Source organism: Herpailurus yagouaroundi, unplaced genomic scaffold (assembly GCF_014898765.1).
Source record: "Herpailurus yagouaroundi ecotype Mexico unplaced genomic scaffold, PumYag 355, whole genome shotgun sequence".
Taxonomy (NCBI): domain Eukaryota; kingdom Metazoa; phylum Chordata; class Mammalia; order Carnivora; family Felidae; genus Herpailurus; species Herpailurus yagouaroundi.
This window is the reverse complement of record NW_024412572.1, coordinates 8,556,425-8,574,371: the sequence shown is the minus strand read 5'-3', so window position 1 is coordinate 8,574,371 and position 17,947 is coordinate 8,556,425. Positions and strand designations below refer to the sequence as shown.

General features: G+C 49.0%; 1 protein-coding gene across 1 annotated transcript; it reads left to right on the top strand.

Moving 5' to 3' along the window:
• Nucleotides 1–6,563: 6,563 nt before the first annotated feature.
• TMEM121B (transmembrane protein 121B) lies at nt 6,564–13,900 on the top strand. Its single transcript, XM_040462668.1, has one exon. The coding sequence runs from the start codon at nt 9,259–9,261 to the stop codon at nt 11,035–11,037; it is 1,779 nt and encodes a 592-aa protein (XP_040318602.1). The 5' UTR covers nt 6,564–9,258; the 3' UTR covers nt 11,038–13,900.
• Nucleotides 13,901–17,947: the final 4,047 nt, after the last annotated feature.

Here is a 17,947-nt window from a genome sequence, read left to right as displayed (position 1 = left end):
ACTGAACCACCTGAACCCAGGTGCCCCAATTTCATCTTCATTTTTGAAAGATAGTTTGGCTGGATATAAGAATCTTGTTTCACTTTTTCTTTCATCACTTTGAATTTGTCATCCCATTGGCTTTGGCCTTTACTCTTTCTGATGAGAAGTGAACTGTTAATCTTATGGGATTCCCTTGTATATGATGTAGTTTTTTTCTTGATGTTTTCAAGATTTTCTTTTTGTCTTTTGCTTTTAACATTTTGACTATGATGTGTATGGATCTCTGTGTTTATCCTACTTGGAGTTTGTTGAGCTTCTTGGATGTGTAGATTAATATTTTTCATCAAATTGGGAAGTTTTCAAGAAATTAATTCTTTGAATATTTTTTCTGCTTTTTTCTTTCTATCCTCTCCTTCAGGTATTCTCATTATGTGTATGTTGATATGATTAATGGTGATATGATTATCTCTCTGAGGTTCTGTTTATTTTTTTCTTCATTTTTTTCTCTCTGTTCTTCAGAGTATTTAATCTCCATTGATTCTTTTTTTATGCCAGCTCAACTGTACTGTTGAGTCCCTCTGATGAATTTTTCATTTTAGTTTTTGCAATTTTCAACTCCAAAGTTTCCATTTGGTGGTATTATTATTATTATTATTATTATTTCTATCTCTTCATATTCTGTATTTGATGAGACATTATCATCATACTTTCCTATAATGCTTTAAGCATGGTTTCCTTTAGTTCTTTGAACATATTTATAATAGCTGTTTTGAAGTATTTGTCTCCTAAATCCAATGTCTAGACACCTCAATGGCAGTTTCTGTTGTCTGGCTTTCTTTCCCTCTGTGTGGATCACACTTTCCTATTTCTTTATATGTTTCTTTTTTTTTTTTTTAAGTGTATTTTATTTATTTATTAAAAAAATTTTTTTTAGTTTATTTATTTATTTTGAGAGAGAGAGCACAAGCAGGGTAGGGGCAGAGAGAGAGGGGAGTGAGAGATTCCCAAGCAGGCTCCACGCTGTCAGCCCTATGTGGGGCTAGAACTCACTAACTGTGAAGTCATGACCTGAGCTGAAGGCAGATGCTTAACCGACTAAACCACCCAGGTGCCCCTAAGTGTATTTTATTTTTGAGAGAGAAATAGAGAACAGGGTAGGAGCAGAAAGAGATCCAACGCAGGCGCCACGTTGACAGCAGAGAGCCCAATGCGGGGCTCAAACTCACAAACCATGAGATCATAATCTGAACCGAAACGAAGAGTCAGATGCTCAATGGACCTAGCCACTCAGGCACCCCATCTTAAAATGTTTCATAATGTTTTGTTGAAAACTGGACATTTAAGGTAATATAGCAACTCTGGGAACTGATCATGACCCCTCACCCCCACCTTAGGACTTTTTGTCATTGATGTTTGTTTTTTTGTTGTTTAGTGACATGGGTGGAAAAATTCAGTGAAGTCTGTTTTGCTTGTAGTGCAAAGCCTCTGATATCACTTTTTGGAAGATGTAGCAATGGACATGAACTCAGTCTCCCTTCCCTCCTGGGACGGTTCCAGTTTTAGCTGGGTTCTCATTGGCTGTCTTTTTTCCTGATCTCCCTGTTAAGCTTCTGGCTGGTCTGCCTGTGTTGGTTTCACATTCAGCTCTAATCTTCACTAATTGATAGCTGATTGTTCTGTTATTTTTCACAATGTCCTGGGGCATAAATTGCTCCACATCTGATCCAATAAATTTGGACCCCTTTGCAGGGGTAGTTCTTGAGACCAGTTTTTGAGGCTTGCTCTGTCCCCAGGTTTTAGCTCTTTCCCTGGTTTTCTCTGTTAAACTTCTAACTGGTTTACTGTTTCACTTGTTCCATCATGGAACTACCTAAGCCTCCTCTAAATTACTTACCACCAAGATTTCCATTGTCTTCAACAGTGCCTTTAGACTTGAACTTCCTCACACTCTGTTCCAAATAAAATCAGGCTCCTTAGGCTGAGCTACAGAGCTCTTTGTCTATCTAAAGCAGAAACTTTGTGCCAGTGCTCACACAGAAATAACACACTTCTCTTGGAGTGATACACCTTTCCAATGAACTGGAAGGGGATGAGAGTAGGGGGTAATAGCTCCTTGTCTTCTCAGCTTGCCTCTCCCTGCCTGGAACCTCTACCCCACAAGTGAGCTGGGACAGGGTGATTTGGTTCAGTATTTTTAGCCTGCCACACCTAGGTTAGAACTTTTACTCTTCAGGAAGGGACTGGTTGGAGGTAGGGAACCTCAGATCTCTCAGCTGTGCTTTTTTGGAATAGAATTTCTACACAGGAAGCTGGGGGAAAGGGGGCTGTATTAGAAAGCCCTTCCTAGGGAGAAACCATTATCCTAGCCTAGGAGACGGGAAGCCCCTTTTTCTTGGCAGTATTCACATGAAGTAGTTTCTGTCACACTCAGCTAGGGGAGGGAGGGAGCAGGTTGTGGCTTAAATGCCACAGACTCTTGCTGTTCTTACAGAGATTTAGTGTACTTTATTGAATAAATGTTTTTCTATTTGCTGGATGCCCTAAGACTATTTTCAGAAATTTTGAATCATTTGTCTGGTTGGTTTGGTTTGTTGGTTTTTACCTCCCTCCATCAACCCTCAGTTTGTTTAATGTTTATTTATTTTTGAGAGAGAGAGACAGAGAGACAGAGAGACAGAGCACGAGCAGGAGAGGAGCAGCGAGAGAGAGACACAGAATCTGAAACAGGCTCCAGGCTCTGAGCTGTCAGCATAGAGCCTGATGCGGGGCTCAAACTCACAAACTATGAGATCATGACCTGAGCCAAGTCAGTGCTCAACCAACTGGGCCACCCAGGCACCCCGACCCTCAGTTTGTTTAAATGGTTGTTTTTTATAGTTGCTAGCAGTTATGGCTGTTTCACTGGGGAGCAAATTCACAGAGATCCACACACTGCTATTCTTGGATGTAATTCTCCCTGCCTTGTTCTTTTCTTTTTCTATACTATTCTTTTTCATAGCATTCTTTTTAAAAATGTTTTTAATCATTGTAAACTTATTGGTATTATAGCCATCATCTGAAGTTCTTGGTGGTGGTGGGGGGAGGGTCTAATCTTGCTGTATATTTCATCTGCTGGCTTTCATTCATGATGGATTATTTCCTTATGTGTTTTGTAATTTGGGATTGTGAGCTCACTTTTGCTGGTGTTTTATCTATGGGACTTCTGTAAGGCCTGTGTTGAAGGTGTGTCTCTTCAGAACTGTTTTATATTTGCTTTCAGTAGGTATCCATGTTCATTGTCAGCCTACAACCAATATATATATTTTAACTTTTTAACACTTATTCAGTTTTGAAAGATGAAGAGAGACAGAGCATGAGCAGGGGCGGTGCAGAGAGAGAGGGAGACATAGGATCCAAAGCAGGCTCCAGACTCTAGAGCTGTCAGTCAGCACAGAGTCTGACATGGGGCTCGAACTCAAAGACTGAGAGATCATGACCTGAGCTGAAGTTGGACGCTTAACTGACTGAGCCACCCAGGTGCCCCAATATATATATATATTTAAATAAAGTATATTTATTTTGAGAGAGACAGAGAGAGTACAGGGGAGGGGCAGAGAGAGGGAGAGAGAGAATCCCAAGCAGGCTCTGCAATGTTAGCCAGGAGCCTGATGTGGGGCTCAAACTCATGAACCTTGAAATCATGACCTGAGCTGAAGTCAGACACTTTAACTGACTGAGCCACCCAGGTGGCCCAGCCTATAACCAATATGTATGTTAATTTTTAGCATAAGATCATTGAAATTCTAAATCTATATGTGGTGTAGGCTCATGGTAATGAATTCCCAGGAGGGGTTTTCCTTGTACTTCTAGCTGAGGCCAATCCTCATTAATTTCGATGTAGTCTCCCTATTTGGGTGGTAGATTTGTTTTTCTAGTCCATCCTTTCATTGAGGGTTCTGGTTTTATGTAGGAAGCTCAGCTTTGCCTTCTTGCCTCATTGGGGTTGAATGCCAGGTCTCCTGTCTGTTTGGCTATTAAATCCAAGTTCCCATCTGTGTGGTCCAATAGAACGTGCCACAGTGATAGAATTGTTTTGTATCTGCTGTCCCATACGGTAGCCACTAGTCACATGGGGCTTTTGAGCACTTGAAACGTTGCTGGTGAGACTGAAGAATTGAATTTTAGGTTTTAATTTATTTCAATTAATGGCAATTGAAATAAACTTAAACCTAGATTGCTGTTTGTGGCTAGTCCCTACCATATTAGATAACATCGCTTATCTAAGAGACTACATATGTGAAGGCAATCAAAGCATCATTTACTTCACTTATCATTTTGGTTTTTAGTTTCCTCTTTATTTATGGCCCCAAGAATTTATCTTACTCTCTTAACTGGGCATTTAAAAGGACATTCAATTTTATCTTGTATTTTTTTGCTAGCTGGAGAGGTTTTATATTACTTAGTTCACAGTATTGCCAGAAGTAGAACATAGTCTCTGCTTTCACTTTCTCTCCCCTCCAAATCCATCATCTTTACTGCAAAATAACTTTTCCAAAATGCAGATCTGTTCTTGTGACATCTCTGCTCTCAAGAGTTCCCTATTCTGAGGGTGCCTGGTTTGAGTGTTGGTTGAGGGTCCGACTCTTGATTTCAGGGTTGTGGGATGGAGCTCCATGTCCAGCTCTGTGCTGAGCATGGAGCCTTCTTGGGATTCTCTCTCTCTCTCTTTCTCTCTCTCTCTCTCAATCCCTTTGCCCCTCTCCCTGCCCTCTTTCTCTCTAAAAATAAAAAATAAAGAAATAAATCACATCTTAAAAAAAAAAAAAGAGTTCCCTGTTCTCTCAGAATGCAGTCCATTCTGCATATGGGCTGGCATATGAGGTCTTACCTGTTTCTTCAGGCTTATCTCGTATTGCATCTTCTTGCACCTCATATTCAAGCAGTGTCCCATACTTGTAATTCCTTAAAAATGTCCTGCTATTTCATACCTTTGGTACTTTGTTGATCTTGCTCCTTCTACCTGGGATGCTCTCCCTATCCAGCCCTATCTGCTATCTGCTAACCAACATCTGCTCCTGTTTTACAACAGCTTTCATACCCCATCCTCCTTGAATGCTTTACCGACTCCTATTTCATACCTCTTCTGGACCCTATATAACATTTGGTCATAACATTCATAATATTTTATTGTGTCTCCCTCCCAGTGTGGGTTCCTAGGAAAGGACTTGCCTTGTTTTAGTGTCTAGAATCCCGACACCTAGCCCGGGGACTGATACATGGAGTTGCCTCCTTTCCCCAAGAGCGTAATGGCATGTCTGTGTGACATCTGTGGGACAGCTCAAGGCACAGCCTTGCTCCAGGTATTGGAGGAGCTCTGAACTGGGGCAGGAGGAGTGTCCATCTTCAGAGAGCTCTAAAAGCAGTTTTGAGGCTCCAAGTTCCTAATAAGCCGCACACAGCTTCACAGACTCATCCTGTCTCAGTCCCAGTTCCCTGCTAGCTTCCCTTTCATTTTCTGATAGTCAGTATGGTGACTGTGTAGTTGAGAACCAGAGATCCCTGCTTGTGTCTTTTCACAAGTACCTGTGAGGTTCCACACACCCCTCTGACAGTTCTCTTTGGACCTGTTCTTTATTCTCGCTATGAAGGTGAGAGAGGGCAGTGATAGTGAACTGAGAATGGATTAGGAATGAGTGGGGTCTTGGTTCAGTATTTGGAGGGGCTGGCCCTGCCTCACTGAACCTTCCTATGCTGCTGAGCTGGCAGGGATATCTTTCCCTTACTCCTAGTCTGTCTACTGCTGTTCCAGGAGGACAAGAATATTAGGTCCCCAAATGAACCTTACCCAGTGCCTAGTGTTTAGCAGGTTCTTAGGTAAGTATATTTTGGTTTGAAACCTGCTTAGTTTGTCCCTGTCCCCCAGGATGCCCATGAGTGCTGCCATCCTGGAGAGTGGTACGCAGTGAGAGCACTGGGCTAAGAGAAGTCTAGATCTAACCCTAACTCTGCCCTTAACTGCTGTGTGACTTGGAGTAAGTTGTTTTACCTCTCTGTCTCTCAGTTTGGTATGTAAGATATCTAGCATAGATCCTCAGGGCTTATGAGGTCCTTGGCATCTGTATCTTCCCTTTGCTACATCCTTGTAGGATATTTTCTCTCACTTTATATATGAGGAAGTCTTTTTGTCTTCCTTCTTCTTGTCATGTCTTTGTCAAGCCCTTTCCAGGCTGAAGCAAAGGCCGTGTGTGTGTGTGTGTGTGTGTGTGTGTGTGTGTACACAGAAGATTAGAAAAAACCCAGTGCAAAGAGGAGATCCTTCCAATACCTAGGCCACCAACTTATTCTTTCATGTACTCGGATTTCTTATCCTTATTATATGTGGTCTTATTCAGGGCCTCAGATCTGAAAAAATTGGGCTAAAAGATCTTGTACAGAAAGTTAATCTAATCTGGGGCACCTGGGTGGCTGAGTTGTTATGTGTCAGACTCTTGATTTCAGCCCACAATTTGTGGGATCAAGCCCTGCCTTGGGGTCTGCACTGACAGTGTGGAGCCTGCTTGGGATTTTCTCTCTCTCTCTCTCTCTTTCTCTCTCTCTCTCTCTCTCTGCCCCTCCCCTGTGTCCTCTCTGTCTTTCAAAAATAAATAAACTTTAAAAAAACCAAAACAAGAAAGTTAATCTGATTGACAGTATATTTCCCAGAAATACAAAGGATAACTTCAAAGGGCTGTTACAATTCAAGTGGCTGGGGAGGGAACCTGTCCTGGAGGCACCTGTGGGAGGAGGGGCTGGGCCTGCCAGGTGAGAGCAGGAGGGGAGTACCGTGAGTGGTAAGTGGGTCAGGGTAGCCGGCAGGTGTGGGGAGTGGGAGCAGATCTCTGAGTGTTCCCTCAGGAGCCCAGTTTTTGCCTTCATCAGCTGCTTTTGTTCCTTCACCTTCTCTTCATTAACTTGAGCAGAAGGCTTGGGTCAGCTTTCGGGTTAGTTGTTGGCTGGTGTTTTCCCTGGGGGAGAGCTGGGAGATTGGCTATAATCACTCCCATTAGCACTTGGCCGCTCCCCAGTCTGCTTCTTAACCTCTACTGTCTCAATCCTGATGCCTGCTGGGTCTGCTGTGATGCTCACACCTGAGTGCAGGCTGCATCTGCTGTTTCTTCCCCACCCTGCCCCATGTGGAGGGACCTTGGCACCAGCTGCCATAGTGGAATCTCTCACACTGAAGTCTGTGAAGACCAGCTCCTAGAACCACTGTCCTAATGAGAGTGGCTTTGCTCCCTGGCACTTCCCAAAGTGCAAAGCTGTGGGGGACAGAACTCTGGATGTGGCCTCAGGAATCCAGCCCAGAAAACCATCATTAGTGCCCTGTACCATGAGTAAATGTTCCTTGGGACGTTAAGACAAGAGCTAAGAGGAATTAGGATACACCAGCTGCCTTTAACTGAGTACATACTCTGTGCCAGGCACTAGGCTAAAACCTTTGAATTCATGACCTCTCTTAATATAACAGCCTGTTAAGGTAGATATTGGTCCCTTTTTACAGTTGGATAACATGAGGCTCAGAGAGGGGAAATAACCAAGCTAAGTGGCAGAGCTGAGGCCACCGACCCCAGAGCTCACGTTCTGTCTGGCATGACGATTGGACATAGAACTTTTGAAAGGCTGTGTGTGACAGAGGCAGATGGAAAAGTGAAGGCTGTGGTTCTAAATCGCACATTTACCATGGCTTAGTTGTACAGACTGGAGAAAACAAGTTTGGCTCAAACTGACCCTTATTCAAGAGGCAGATTTAGGGGCAAGGCCTGGGCTTTACTGTTTCCTCCTCCCTGGCACTGCAGGGTGTCATCTAGGAAGGGAGCCCCAATGGCAATGAAATCAAGGCAGGGAACTTGGAGCCTGAAGTATGTGGGGAAGGAGGAAGGGGCCGACAGGCTTCCTGCCTTGCCAGGATGTTTGCATTATACATGAGCCTCGGATTTTTTTTGAGCCCCAAATGCTCTAGTCATTTCTTCTCCCCTAAATCTGTAAAGCCAGAGCTCTACCTGCTGCCTTTCTGAGTTGCTGTTGGATATCTAGCCCCAGTCATGGAATAAATCCTAGGGGCTGAGTCAGAAAGAGCTCTGAACTGGTAGCTGCAGGCCCACTGTGCCTTCTGTCCACAGTGGCTGGTTGTTAACATTCCCCATCACTGTCTTTGAGCTTTTGTTTTTTATCAAGGTACCCATACCTCTAAAGATGCCTTTATTTTACTCTCTGCTATGTACATCTTTATTAGTTGCAATTACCACTTTAAAGACCTCTGAGAATACCAAAAGCCCCACTTGGCTGGGGCCACATAAGTAATTCCTTTACCTACCCTCTCTCCCCCAGCAGTTATATTCAAAGAACTGATCCATTCACTGGACATTGGAACCTCTCTGAGGGTCTATCACTGAACTCAGTGCGGGGGCACATGAATATGTAGAAATACATGACTGGGCTGGTCCTTTTAAATTGTATAGCCTGACGCCTTCATTAGTTTTTAAGTGCCTGAAGGAGAGGCAGGATGCCCCAGCCAGCGGGCACTGGACAGAGCCAAGGGGCCAGAGCTGCCTTTCTGCCTGCAAAAGTGTGCTGACCAGGAGGAGAGGCCTGAACCTGTCGTCTGTGTCTGGTGCTCAGGCGCATGGTCTGCGCTGAGACCAAGGCCATCCAGTTGCTAACGCTTCAGCAGTTCAGCTAGTGGGATCTCTGAACGACTTTCCTAGGAATCCTATGCTGGGTTAGTCCTCCCAGCGCCACCACCGACCCCCCCACCCCGCCCCTTCCCGATTCCCAGCCCCTCCCTCCTCCCCTCCTCTCTTCCTCTAGGCCCACCACAGCGCTCCCCACCCCAACTCTTATGTCTCAGCAACCCCTTCCCCCTTTTCTTCCTGCTGATCCAGCGAGCCAGGCTTTCTCCTTCTCTGGTCTCTCCTCCTCCTCTCCCCCTTGAATCCAGTCCTGGTTTCCCCGCCACCAGCCTCCCTTTTTTCTCCGGCTGGGCTCGCTCCCCGCCCCCGCCCCCGCCCCCGCCCCCGCCGCGCCCGTCGTCGCCGCGGAGGGTTCAGCTCCTCGCCTTCCCCGCTCCCAGCCACCCGGGGCTTGGCTCGCCCAGTCCGGTGGCTCCAGTCCGGATCTCGCTGCTGCCCGACCCGGGTACGAGTCCCAGCCGCTCCGGAGGAGGCGGCGGCTGGCCCCGGCTCCCCTCGGCCGCCTAGCCAGCCCAGGGTTGGCGGGGAGGGAGCAGCTGGGCAACCCCCCGGAGCCCCTTGGAGGACAATGCACCCAGCGCTCGGCAACCCCCGCTCGGTCTCGTCCTCGTCCGGCTCCTTCCCGCCGCCCCCCGCCGCCGCCCGGCTGCAGCCCCTTTTCCTCCGGGGGGGTTCCTTCCGCGACCGGAGAGGCTCGGGCGACAGCAGCACCAGCACCAGCACCAGCCGGGGGGGAGGCGGCGGCAGACGCGGCGGGGGCGGCGGCGGCGGCGGCTCCCGCTCCCCCAGCAGCAGCACCGGCGCCGAGCGAGAGGACGACGACGAGAGCATCAGCATCAGCAAGCCGCTGGTGCCAGCCACCGCCGCCGGGCTCCCGGGACCCCCGACTCAGGGGGGCGCCCCAGCCGCCGACCCCGCGCCCGCCGCCTTCTCCTCCTCGGCCGCCACCTCCTCCTCCACCTCCACGCCCACCTCCTCCTGCAGCATGACAGCCGCGGACTTTGGCGGGGGCGCGGCGGCCGGGGCCGTCGGGGGCCCCGGGGGCCGCTCGGCTGGGGGCGCGGGCGGCACCGGGACAGGCAGCGGCACCTCCTGCTGCTCGTGTTGCTGCTGCTGCGGTCGCCCGACCCGGTCGGGCCGTAGGAGTCGACGCCGCGGCTGCGCCCCCAGCCCGGGGTGCCGCTGGGGCTACCAGGCGCTGTCCGTGGTGCTGCTGCTGGCGCAGGGCGGTCTGCTGGACCTGTACCTCATCGCCGTCACCGACCTGTACTGGTGCTCCTGGATCGCCACTGACCTGGTGGTGGTGGTGGGCTGGGCCATTTTCTTCGCCAAGAACAGCCGGGGCCGTCGGGGCGGCATGGCGAGCGGCGCGCACAACCACCACCAGCACCACCACCACGCCGCGCCGCCCCTGCACCTGCCCGCCTCCTCCGCAGCCTCCGCCGGGGCTGCGGCAGGGGCCAAGGCGCGCAGCGGCCGCGGGGGCGCCGGTGGCCCGGGGGGCGGCCCGGGGGCTGTCGGGTCAGCGGGCGAGTTCGCCTTTGCCTACCTGGCCTGGCTCATCTACTCCATCGCCTTCACGCCCAAGGTGGTGCTCATCCTGGGCACGTCCATCCTGGACCTCATAGAGCTGCGCGCGCCCTTCGGCACCACGGGCTTCCGCATCACCATGGCGCTGTCCGTGCCCTTGCTCTACAGCCTGGTGCGGGCCATCAGCGAGGCTGGCGCCCCCCCTGGCTCGGCGGGACCCCTACTCTTGCAGCCCCAGCAGCACCGAGCCGCCGGCTGCTTCCTGGGCACGTGTCTGGACCTGCTCGACAGCTTCACCTTGGTGGAGCTGATGCTGGAAGGCCGCGTGCCGCTACCCGCGCACCTGCGCTACCTGCTCATCGCCGTCTACTTCCTCACCCTCTCCTCGCCGGTGCTCTGGCTTTACGAGCTCAACGCCGCAGCGGCAGCTTCGTCCTGGGGCCAGGCTTCAGGGCCAGGCAGCTGTAGCCGCCTTCTGCGACTGCTGGGTGGCTGCCTGGTGGACGTGCCCTTGTTGGCGCTGCGCTGCCTCCTGGTGGTGAGCTACCAGCAGCCCCTCTCCATCTTCATGCTCAAGAACCTCTTCTTCCTAGGCTGCCGCGGCCTGGAAGCCCTAGAGGGCTGTTGGGACCGGGGGAGTCGGGCCTCCCCCAGTCGGGGGAGAGGGGGCTATGGCGCTCCGCCCTCTGCCCCACCGCCGCCACCGCCACCACCACCACCACCTCAGGGAGTCTCTCAGCTGGGCCACTGCATCTCGGAGAATGAGGGAGGAGCCCATGGCTATGTCAATACCCTGGCAGTGGCCTCCCAGAATTGAGGAGGGATAAAGGAGAGGGGCTTACTTTGGGCTTGAGAGACCCCAGCCCCTTATCCTCTGACCTTCTCTCACCCAGATTTGATCAGGCTCCATTTGGAAAAGGTAACTGTCAATAGGGCTAAGGGCCAGTGTGTCCTTCTGCACCCTGTGAGTCAAGACTGCTTGGAGGGAGACCAGCTGCTAATGATGAAGGAGGAAGGTCCACTTACTCAATTCTCCCTTCTCCATATCCTACTCTAATCTAGCCTCCAGGGGGCTGGATACCTCTGCTTCTTGCTTTTCCCACTGCCATCCTAATTCCTGTCCATTGTGGGGGAGCATGGAGTAAAGGTGGTGCCCAGGCAGGGGGTGCTGGGCCTTAAGCCTTCCCTCTTGCTTGGAAGTGCCAGCTTCTTATAGGCTGTGGTTAGTGGTCACTGTCCCATGCCTTGAAACTGACCCGGAATCCACTGTTCCCCTGATGTGTCTGTTGGATTTTTTTCCCCCCAGATAGTAGATGCAAAGTCTGTGTTTGTCTCTGTGTGTATAGTGTTGTTTTCTTGTGTCCACATTGTGACCCCTTGCAATCAGTAGATCTGGGAGGCCCTGCCCTCCCCACCACACATATGACCACTCTCCTCATTGCTACCTGAATTTGTGGCCCTGAATTCCCAGAAAGAGCTGGGCTCCTGGGAGTTGCCCAGTTGCCCTCCTCCGAGGGAGAAGCTCACCCAGGACCTTCCTCAATTCTACTCCTCTCTTCTCAGCTTGGGGAGGAGAGGGTCCCTACTCTAAGGACCAAACCACACCCTTTCTTGGGTGAGTGAGCATTTCTACCTCCGTGCTTTCAACTTTTGTAGCATCATGTGCTGATGCTGCTTGCAAAAAATAAAGGCAAAATACTCAGAAGTCGCATTCAACATGGCCACTGGATCCAGCTGGGGTTTGGTGCCAGTCTTATTACAGGGTCTGTGGAGTATCAGCCATTGGCTTGCTCTCCCTGTCTCCTTCCCTTTGTACCTGGAACTCTTATCCTTCCTGAGGTTTGTTGCTGACTGGGTCAGATCTTGGCTCAGAACAAAAGCTTTGGTGGGGTTCCTGGATAGATGTGAAGTTGGGGCTCCCATCGGCTCAAGGAAATCCAATTCCCCATCTGTCCTTCCTCTAGGAAGCCTGGTGTGTATCAGAAAATGTGGTGATGACCTTCGTCCTCGGCTCTGGTTAAGAGAATTTCTACGGAGAAGGCAGGCTGCATAGAGAGGCTGGGCAAATCTTACCTCCGCCCTGCCTTCCTCCCTAGTATTCTCGCTGAGGTTGATGATGAGGGACACCCAGGGGTTGCCCACTTATACTCTCTACGTGGGACCTCAGTCTTGGAATCTTTGAGGCAGGATAAGTGTTTTTAGGGGAGGTAAGAGTGCAGGAGGGCAGCTGGCAGCAAGGCCAGGAAATACTCATTTTCTTCCACCCCAAAATAAGATGGGGTGGTGCTATAAGAATTTTTGTTTTCCCCTCCCCAACTTCTTATGCTTGAGAAGTCTTGTGTGGTTTAATGAACCCTGGACAAAAGACTAGAAGTCACGGACTGTAGTTTTGACTCTGTCACTCACTAGCTTTGAGTGACATGTCACTTGCTTTCTGAGCCTCAGTTTTTCACTTGGGGCCCTTCTCTCTCAACTTCTTGGAACTTTGTTGACAGAAGACATCTGTCCATGTAGACAGAGACAGAGAGGCTGATGGCTTGAGCAGAGTTCTGAGCCTCCCCTACTGTCACAGTGGGGGACGATGGAGGAAAAATGTTTACACTCAATGTATTATCTGTGTTCCCAGCCCCTCACCCTACCAGGTCCAATATTAGCTAGTTGGATTTTACAACGAATCTTTTTTTTTCTGCCTTCTCCCCCTCCCCCCTCTTACCCCAATCCTCTCCCTTTAAATTCTCTGTGCTTGAAGTTCTGGGCCCAGACCCTGGGTGGGCCCCCATGGCTGCTCCCTGGGTCCCCATATCCTGTCTCCAGCTTTGCTCTCTCTGCTACCTAATCTCAGTGACTGTGAAAGGGCTCTGTGTCTGAGCCATGGCCAGCCCCTGGCTGGCCCCTGCCCCACCCCTCTCTCCTGTTTGGATGGTGGTCTCCCGCTGAATGACTGTAAAATCTGAGTGCTGTTGAGTTTTCTGTGGGAGGCTGTGATAGGTTCCAATGAGCTACCACTTCCCGAGATATGACAAGAGATTTATGGCACCTGGGCCAATTCTGGCAGAGGCCAGGCCTGCTCAGGCTCTGTCTGCTGCGCCCCGCCCCTCACCCCTGGACATTGTCTTTCAAACATCTGGTGCAAGCACTTTGTGCTCAGGGGTCAACCCCTTCCTTCTGGTGTTTCTTTCTTGAGTCCTTTTACTTTCTTTCCTTGCCCCATGCTCAACAAGAAAAAACCCCTAAAGTTTCATTTTTCTTGCTTTCTAGGGGCATCTTTAGTGGGGGGTCAAACTGGAGATGTTTCCCGTGGGTCTAAATAAAGATAAGATGCACTGTCTCCTGAGGCTTGTGCTGGCAGTATAGTTCACAGAAAAGTACTCTGGGTTCAGAATTCAGACTGTCTGCCTCTAACATTTGTGCAAGTAAGGCATGCTCTTGATCTGAGCCTCTGACTCCGTATCTGTTTTAAAAGGGGGTTGGACTAGACCCTCTGTAAAGGCTGTTCTGCTATAATGTGCCCTGGTTCTGGTTCTATGTGTCTTTGTGGAGGAGAGCTGGCTGGTAGAGCCTGGAAGAAGGGAAGCGGCAGCTCACTAGCATTTATCACGTTTTTTTCCCCCTTTCTCTTTTTAAAAATAAAACCAGCCTCTGTTCTGAAAATAAAAAAAAAAAAAAAAGCCTTGAGACTTGTGACAAGCTTCCTGTGTGGTTTGTTTAAGATCTTTCCTGTCCTGGTTTCCTTACTAAATTCTTAAATGTCACTGTGACATTTGTCATCATTTTATAGGCTTATGTTAACATCGTGGGTACACCTTGGCTATTTCCTTCTGGGCGGTTGGCATGCTATTCAGAGAGGCAGTGTGGTTTTGGCCTTGACCTGGGGGGTGTCTAGCCAGGCTTTCTGTAGGCAGAGCTAACTCAGGTGGGCGCTTGGCCTGAGAGAGATTTCCCCAGCCATTTGGGGCTTTCACTCCCACTTCTTTCTAAGAATAACTTGCCAAAAGAAAGATTGAGAAACTTATGTTAAGTACTCTGTCCTCCTCTATTACTCTTCCCTCAGCCAAGCATGAATTATTGTTTAAAAAACAAACAAACAGGGGCGCCTGGGTGGCGCAGTCGGTTAAGCGTCCGACTTCAGCCAGGTCACGATCTTGCGGTCCGTGAGTTCGAGCCCCGCGTTGGGCTCTGGGCTGATGGCTCAGAGCCTGGAGCCTGTTTCCGATTCTGTGTCTCCCTCTCTCTCTGCCCCTCCCCCATTCATGCTCTGTCTCTCTCTGTCCCAAAAATAAATAAACGTTGAAAAAAAAAAAAACACAAAGGGGACTGTGAAGTCTAAGACACAACATTGAGTCTGCACAAAAATAATAGATTTTTTTTTAGCATAGATATAGCCACTCTGTGTTGTTGCCCTATGATGCTTCTGGCCATTCCAAAGGCTACACAGTGGTTGGACCCAGAGGGTGAAAGAGGCAAAATCAGAGCATGGGAACGGCCTGGCCCTCGGCTTGCTCTCTGTTCTACTAGCTGAGGCTGTGGGCACTTACCTCACCTCCCAGAAGGTTTTCATCAACAGGAGCAATATTATCTCACAAAGCTGTGGTAATAATTAAATGAGGTGCCATATGCAAAAATGGTCCTTTTCCTCAAGATATTTATAATCATAATGGGGGACAAAATTTACATATAAAATAATGACAAAAACATAAGATCATGTTTTCATTTGTTCCTAAATCTAGATGTAAAATAAGATGATTAATTTGACTAAGCATGTTATAAATATTTACACATTTCTCATAGTTAGGCAAGCTAGCTCTTACCCATTTGGTCAACTGGAACATATATGAAAACATCTTTGTGAAAATGAGAAATGGCATATGAATGGGCAGTATATTCAGAGTGGGCAGGGCTGAGGTCTCACTCAGGCCTTGCCTGAGGGGTTGAGTCTGATCCTGAAGTTCCGGCCCTCTGGAAGAACCTGGGAACATGCCCTGTGCTCGCCTGAGTCAGGCCCTTGCACAGCAGCCCATTTCATCCTCACAGCCATCTCCAAGGGAGCCTTATCTCTATTTTCCTGAGGCCCAGAAAGATAAAGTAGCTTGCTGAATACCACACTAGAGTCAGGAAGGGAATCCAGATCAGGGGCCCCTGGGTGGCTCAGTCAGGTAAGCGTCTGACTTCAGCTCATGATCTCTCGGTTTGTGGGTTCGAGCCCTGCATCAGGCTCTGGGCTGACTGCTCAGAGCCTGGAGCCTGCTTCACATTCTGTGTGTCTCTCTCTTGCCCCTCCCCTGCTTGTGCTCTCTCTCTCTCAAATAAACATTAAAAAAAAAAAAAAAAAAAAAAAAAAAAAGAGAAGGGAATCTAAATTTGAACCCAGGTCTGTCTGCTTTCCAGATATTCACTACCCCAGGCAGCCTACAGACTTAGCTGTCAATTAAGTTCAACTTTCCCTTATTAAAACTTCAGAATGGTCTGGCTCAGAAGCAGGGGCTGGTTTTCATATTCTGTGTGAGTCCCAAGAGAGAGGCATTGAGCAAAAGTCCACTAGTGGGACACCCATGTCAGGGTGCAGGCAAAAGTAGGGGGCCAGCCACCTGTGCCTCATTCCTTTCTGCTCTCTCTCCTCTTCTCAGGTCACTATTGTATCTATCTTCTTCCTCTCTAATCAGAAAGGAAGAATCCAGTAAACAGCCTAAGGGACTACTCTTCCGAGGAAAGGAATCTAGGAACTGGGGTGTCGGGAGTGGGGGCATGTTGAACAAGAACTCTTGGTATCCTTCAAGTCATGAGAGAGGGGACTCCATGTTCCTCTAACAGACAAGGCTGGCTCACCTGTCTTAACCAATCTAAATGGACAGGATGTGAATGTGGACCGAGTGCCAAGATCTGGGGGAGGCAGCAGGGCATGGAGAGCTGGAGGGGAGACCAAAAGCAAGAAGATGGACCTTGAAGCCATTTAGGAGTGATGTGGGAGGCCATGAGTGGGCACCCCAACTTCGCAGCCTGTACCCACGGGCTGGGGGCAGTTGCTTTATTTTATATTCTCTCATAATAAAGAATATTGGATATTACTTTTGTAATCTGAAAAAGCAAACACTATAGTGAGAAAGCCATAGCAACAGAAGAGAAGCTGGATAAACAGTGAGGTTCCTAAACTGCTCTGACCCAAATCAGGTCAGAGTGCTCCTTGCTAAGAGGCGATGAGACCTAAGGGAGCCTCTGGACTCCTCACAAGAGCAGCAGTGGGTAGGGGTAGCAACACCTGGATGGTGTGATGGCTACCATGTACTGAGTACTGCCATGTACTGATTTCTCCTGTGTACTAAGTACTACCACATACTGAGTACTACCGTGTACTGAGTACTATCATGTACTACTGAGTGCTCCTGTGTGCAGGACACACCCAAGTGATTCACATGCACGTTCCAGCCACTCCTCACAAGACCTCTATGAGGTAGGAGCCCCTGCTGCACATCCTGCAGCCTGAGACCTAAGGAGGATTACTTGGTAAGCCACATGGCTGGCAAGCAGCAGAGCCAGGGTTCCAGACTTGGGTTAACCTTGGGCTAACCAGCCCTTGGGTTGCCTCTTTTTAAAGAACCTCTCAGGCGCCTGGGTGGCTCAGTGAGTTAAGCATCTGATTTGCGCTCAGGTCATGATCTTATGGTTCAGGAGTTCGAGTCCTGCATCGGGTGAGCACGAGCCCTGCTTCAGGTGAGCCCTGCTTCTCTCTCTCTCTGCCCCTCACTCACTTGCGCCACCCCCCCTTAAAAAAAAATTCTCTCTCCCTCTCTCTGCCCTTCCCCTGTTCTCTGTAAATAACTTAAAAAAAAAAAAAATCTCTTTCCAGATCCCTGGCTTGAGACCCACAGCTGGAGCTGGAATACCAGCTCTGCTTTAATCTAAGCTCACGCATACTTGGGCCCTTACTTTCTTGCACAGCCTGAAGCAGCCTGTGTCTTGTGGCCCTTAACTGACAGGTCTTTTTAGGAAATGCTGGGGCAGAATGGCACCTGGCACTGCCCTTGTGTATTTGGGACTGGAGCGCACCAACTGCAAAGCTAAAGGACACAGGATTAAAACTTTCCACTGCATTGTAAGTGCATCTTCCTCTCCCTTATGCCTTATTTAATATTCAAAGATAAGCAGAAAATCAGTAAAATCCATCATAGCCTGCCATGCAGAGATCCCAGCTCAAACTGCTGAATGGATGTTTAAGTGACTAACAACTCCCTGAAAGCCTGGACACCTCTGAGGTCCTTCCTAAGCAGAAAAGAAAAACTGGTTTTGGAAGCTGACTTGGAAAGCACTGTATTGAACAATGTCTACATCACCATTTAGTCATCCCTACTGCCTCTTTTTGTTTTTTTTTTTTAAACTAGAAACAAGACAGCAGGCAAGTCCACTTGGAAGTTGGAAGCTGGCCTGGTGCAAGCATGCAGACTTGGGCCGGGTACCAGTCACAGCTACTCCACTGCAGGCTTCGGTCGTATATTGACTGTGGGTCCTCCCACCCACTTGAGCCACTTTTGCACTCTATTTAGGAGAGGGCCTGAGTGGTAGGAAAGTCACAGCTTGGAGGACATCTGTTCTTGGAATGGTGTTTCTGGGTGAAGTAGGATTTTATTAGCCATGTTTCAGAATAGTATGAAAAGAAAGGCATGGCTTTATTTATACATGCTCTTGAAGCTCTTGGCATTTGGCTGACAGCAGACACCACAGGTTGACAGAATTTC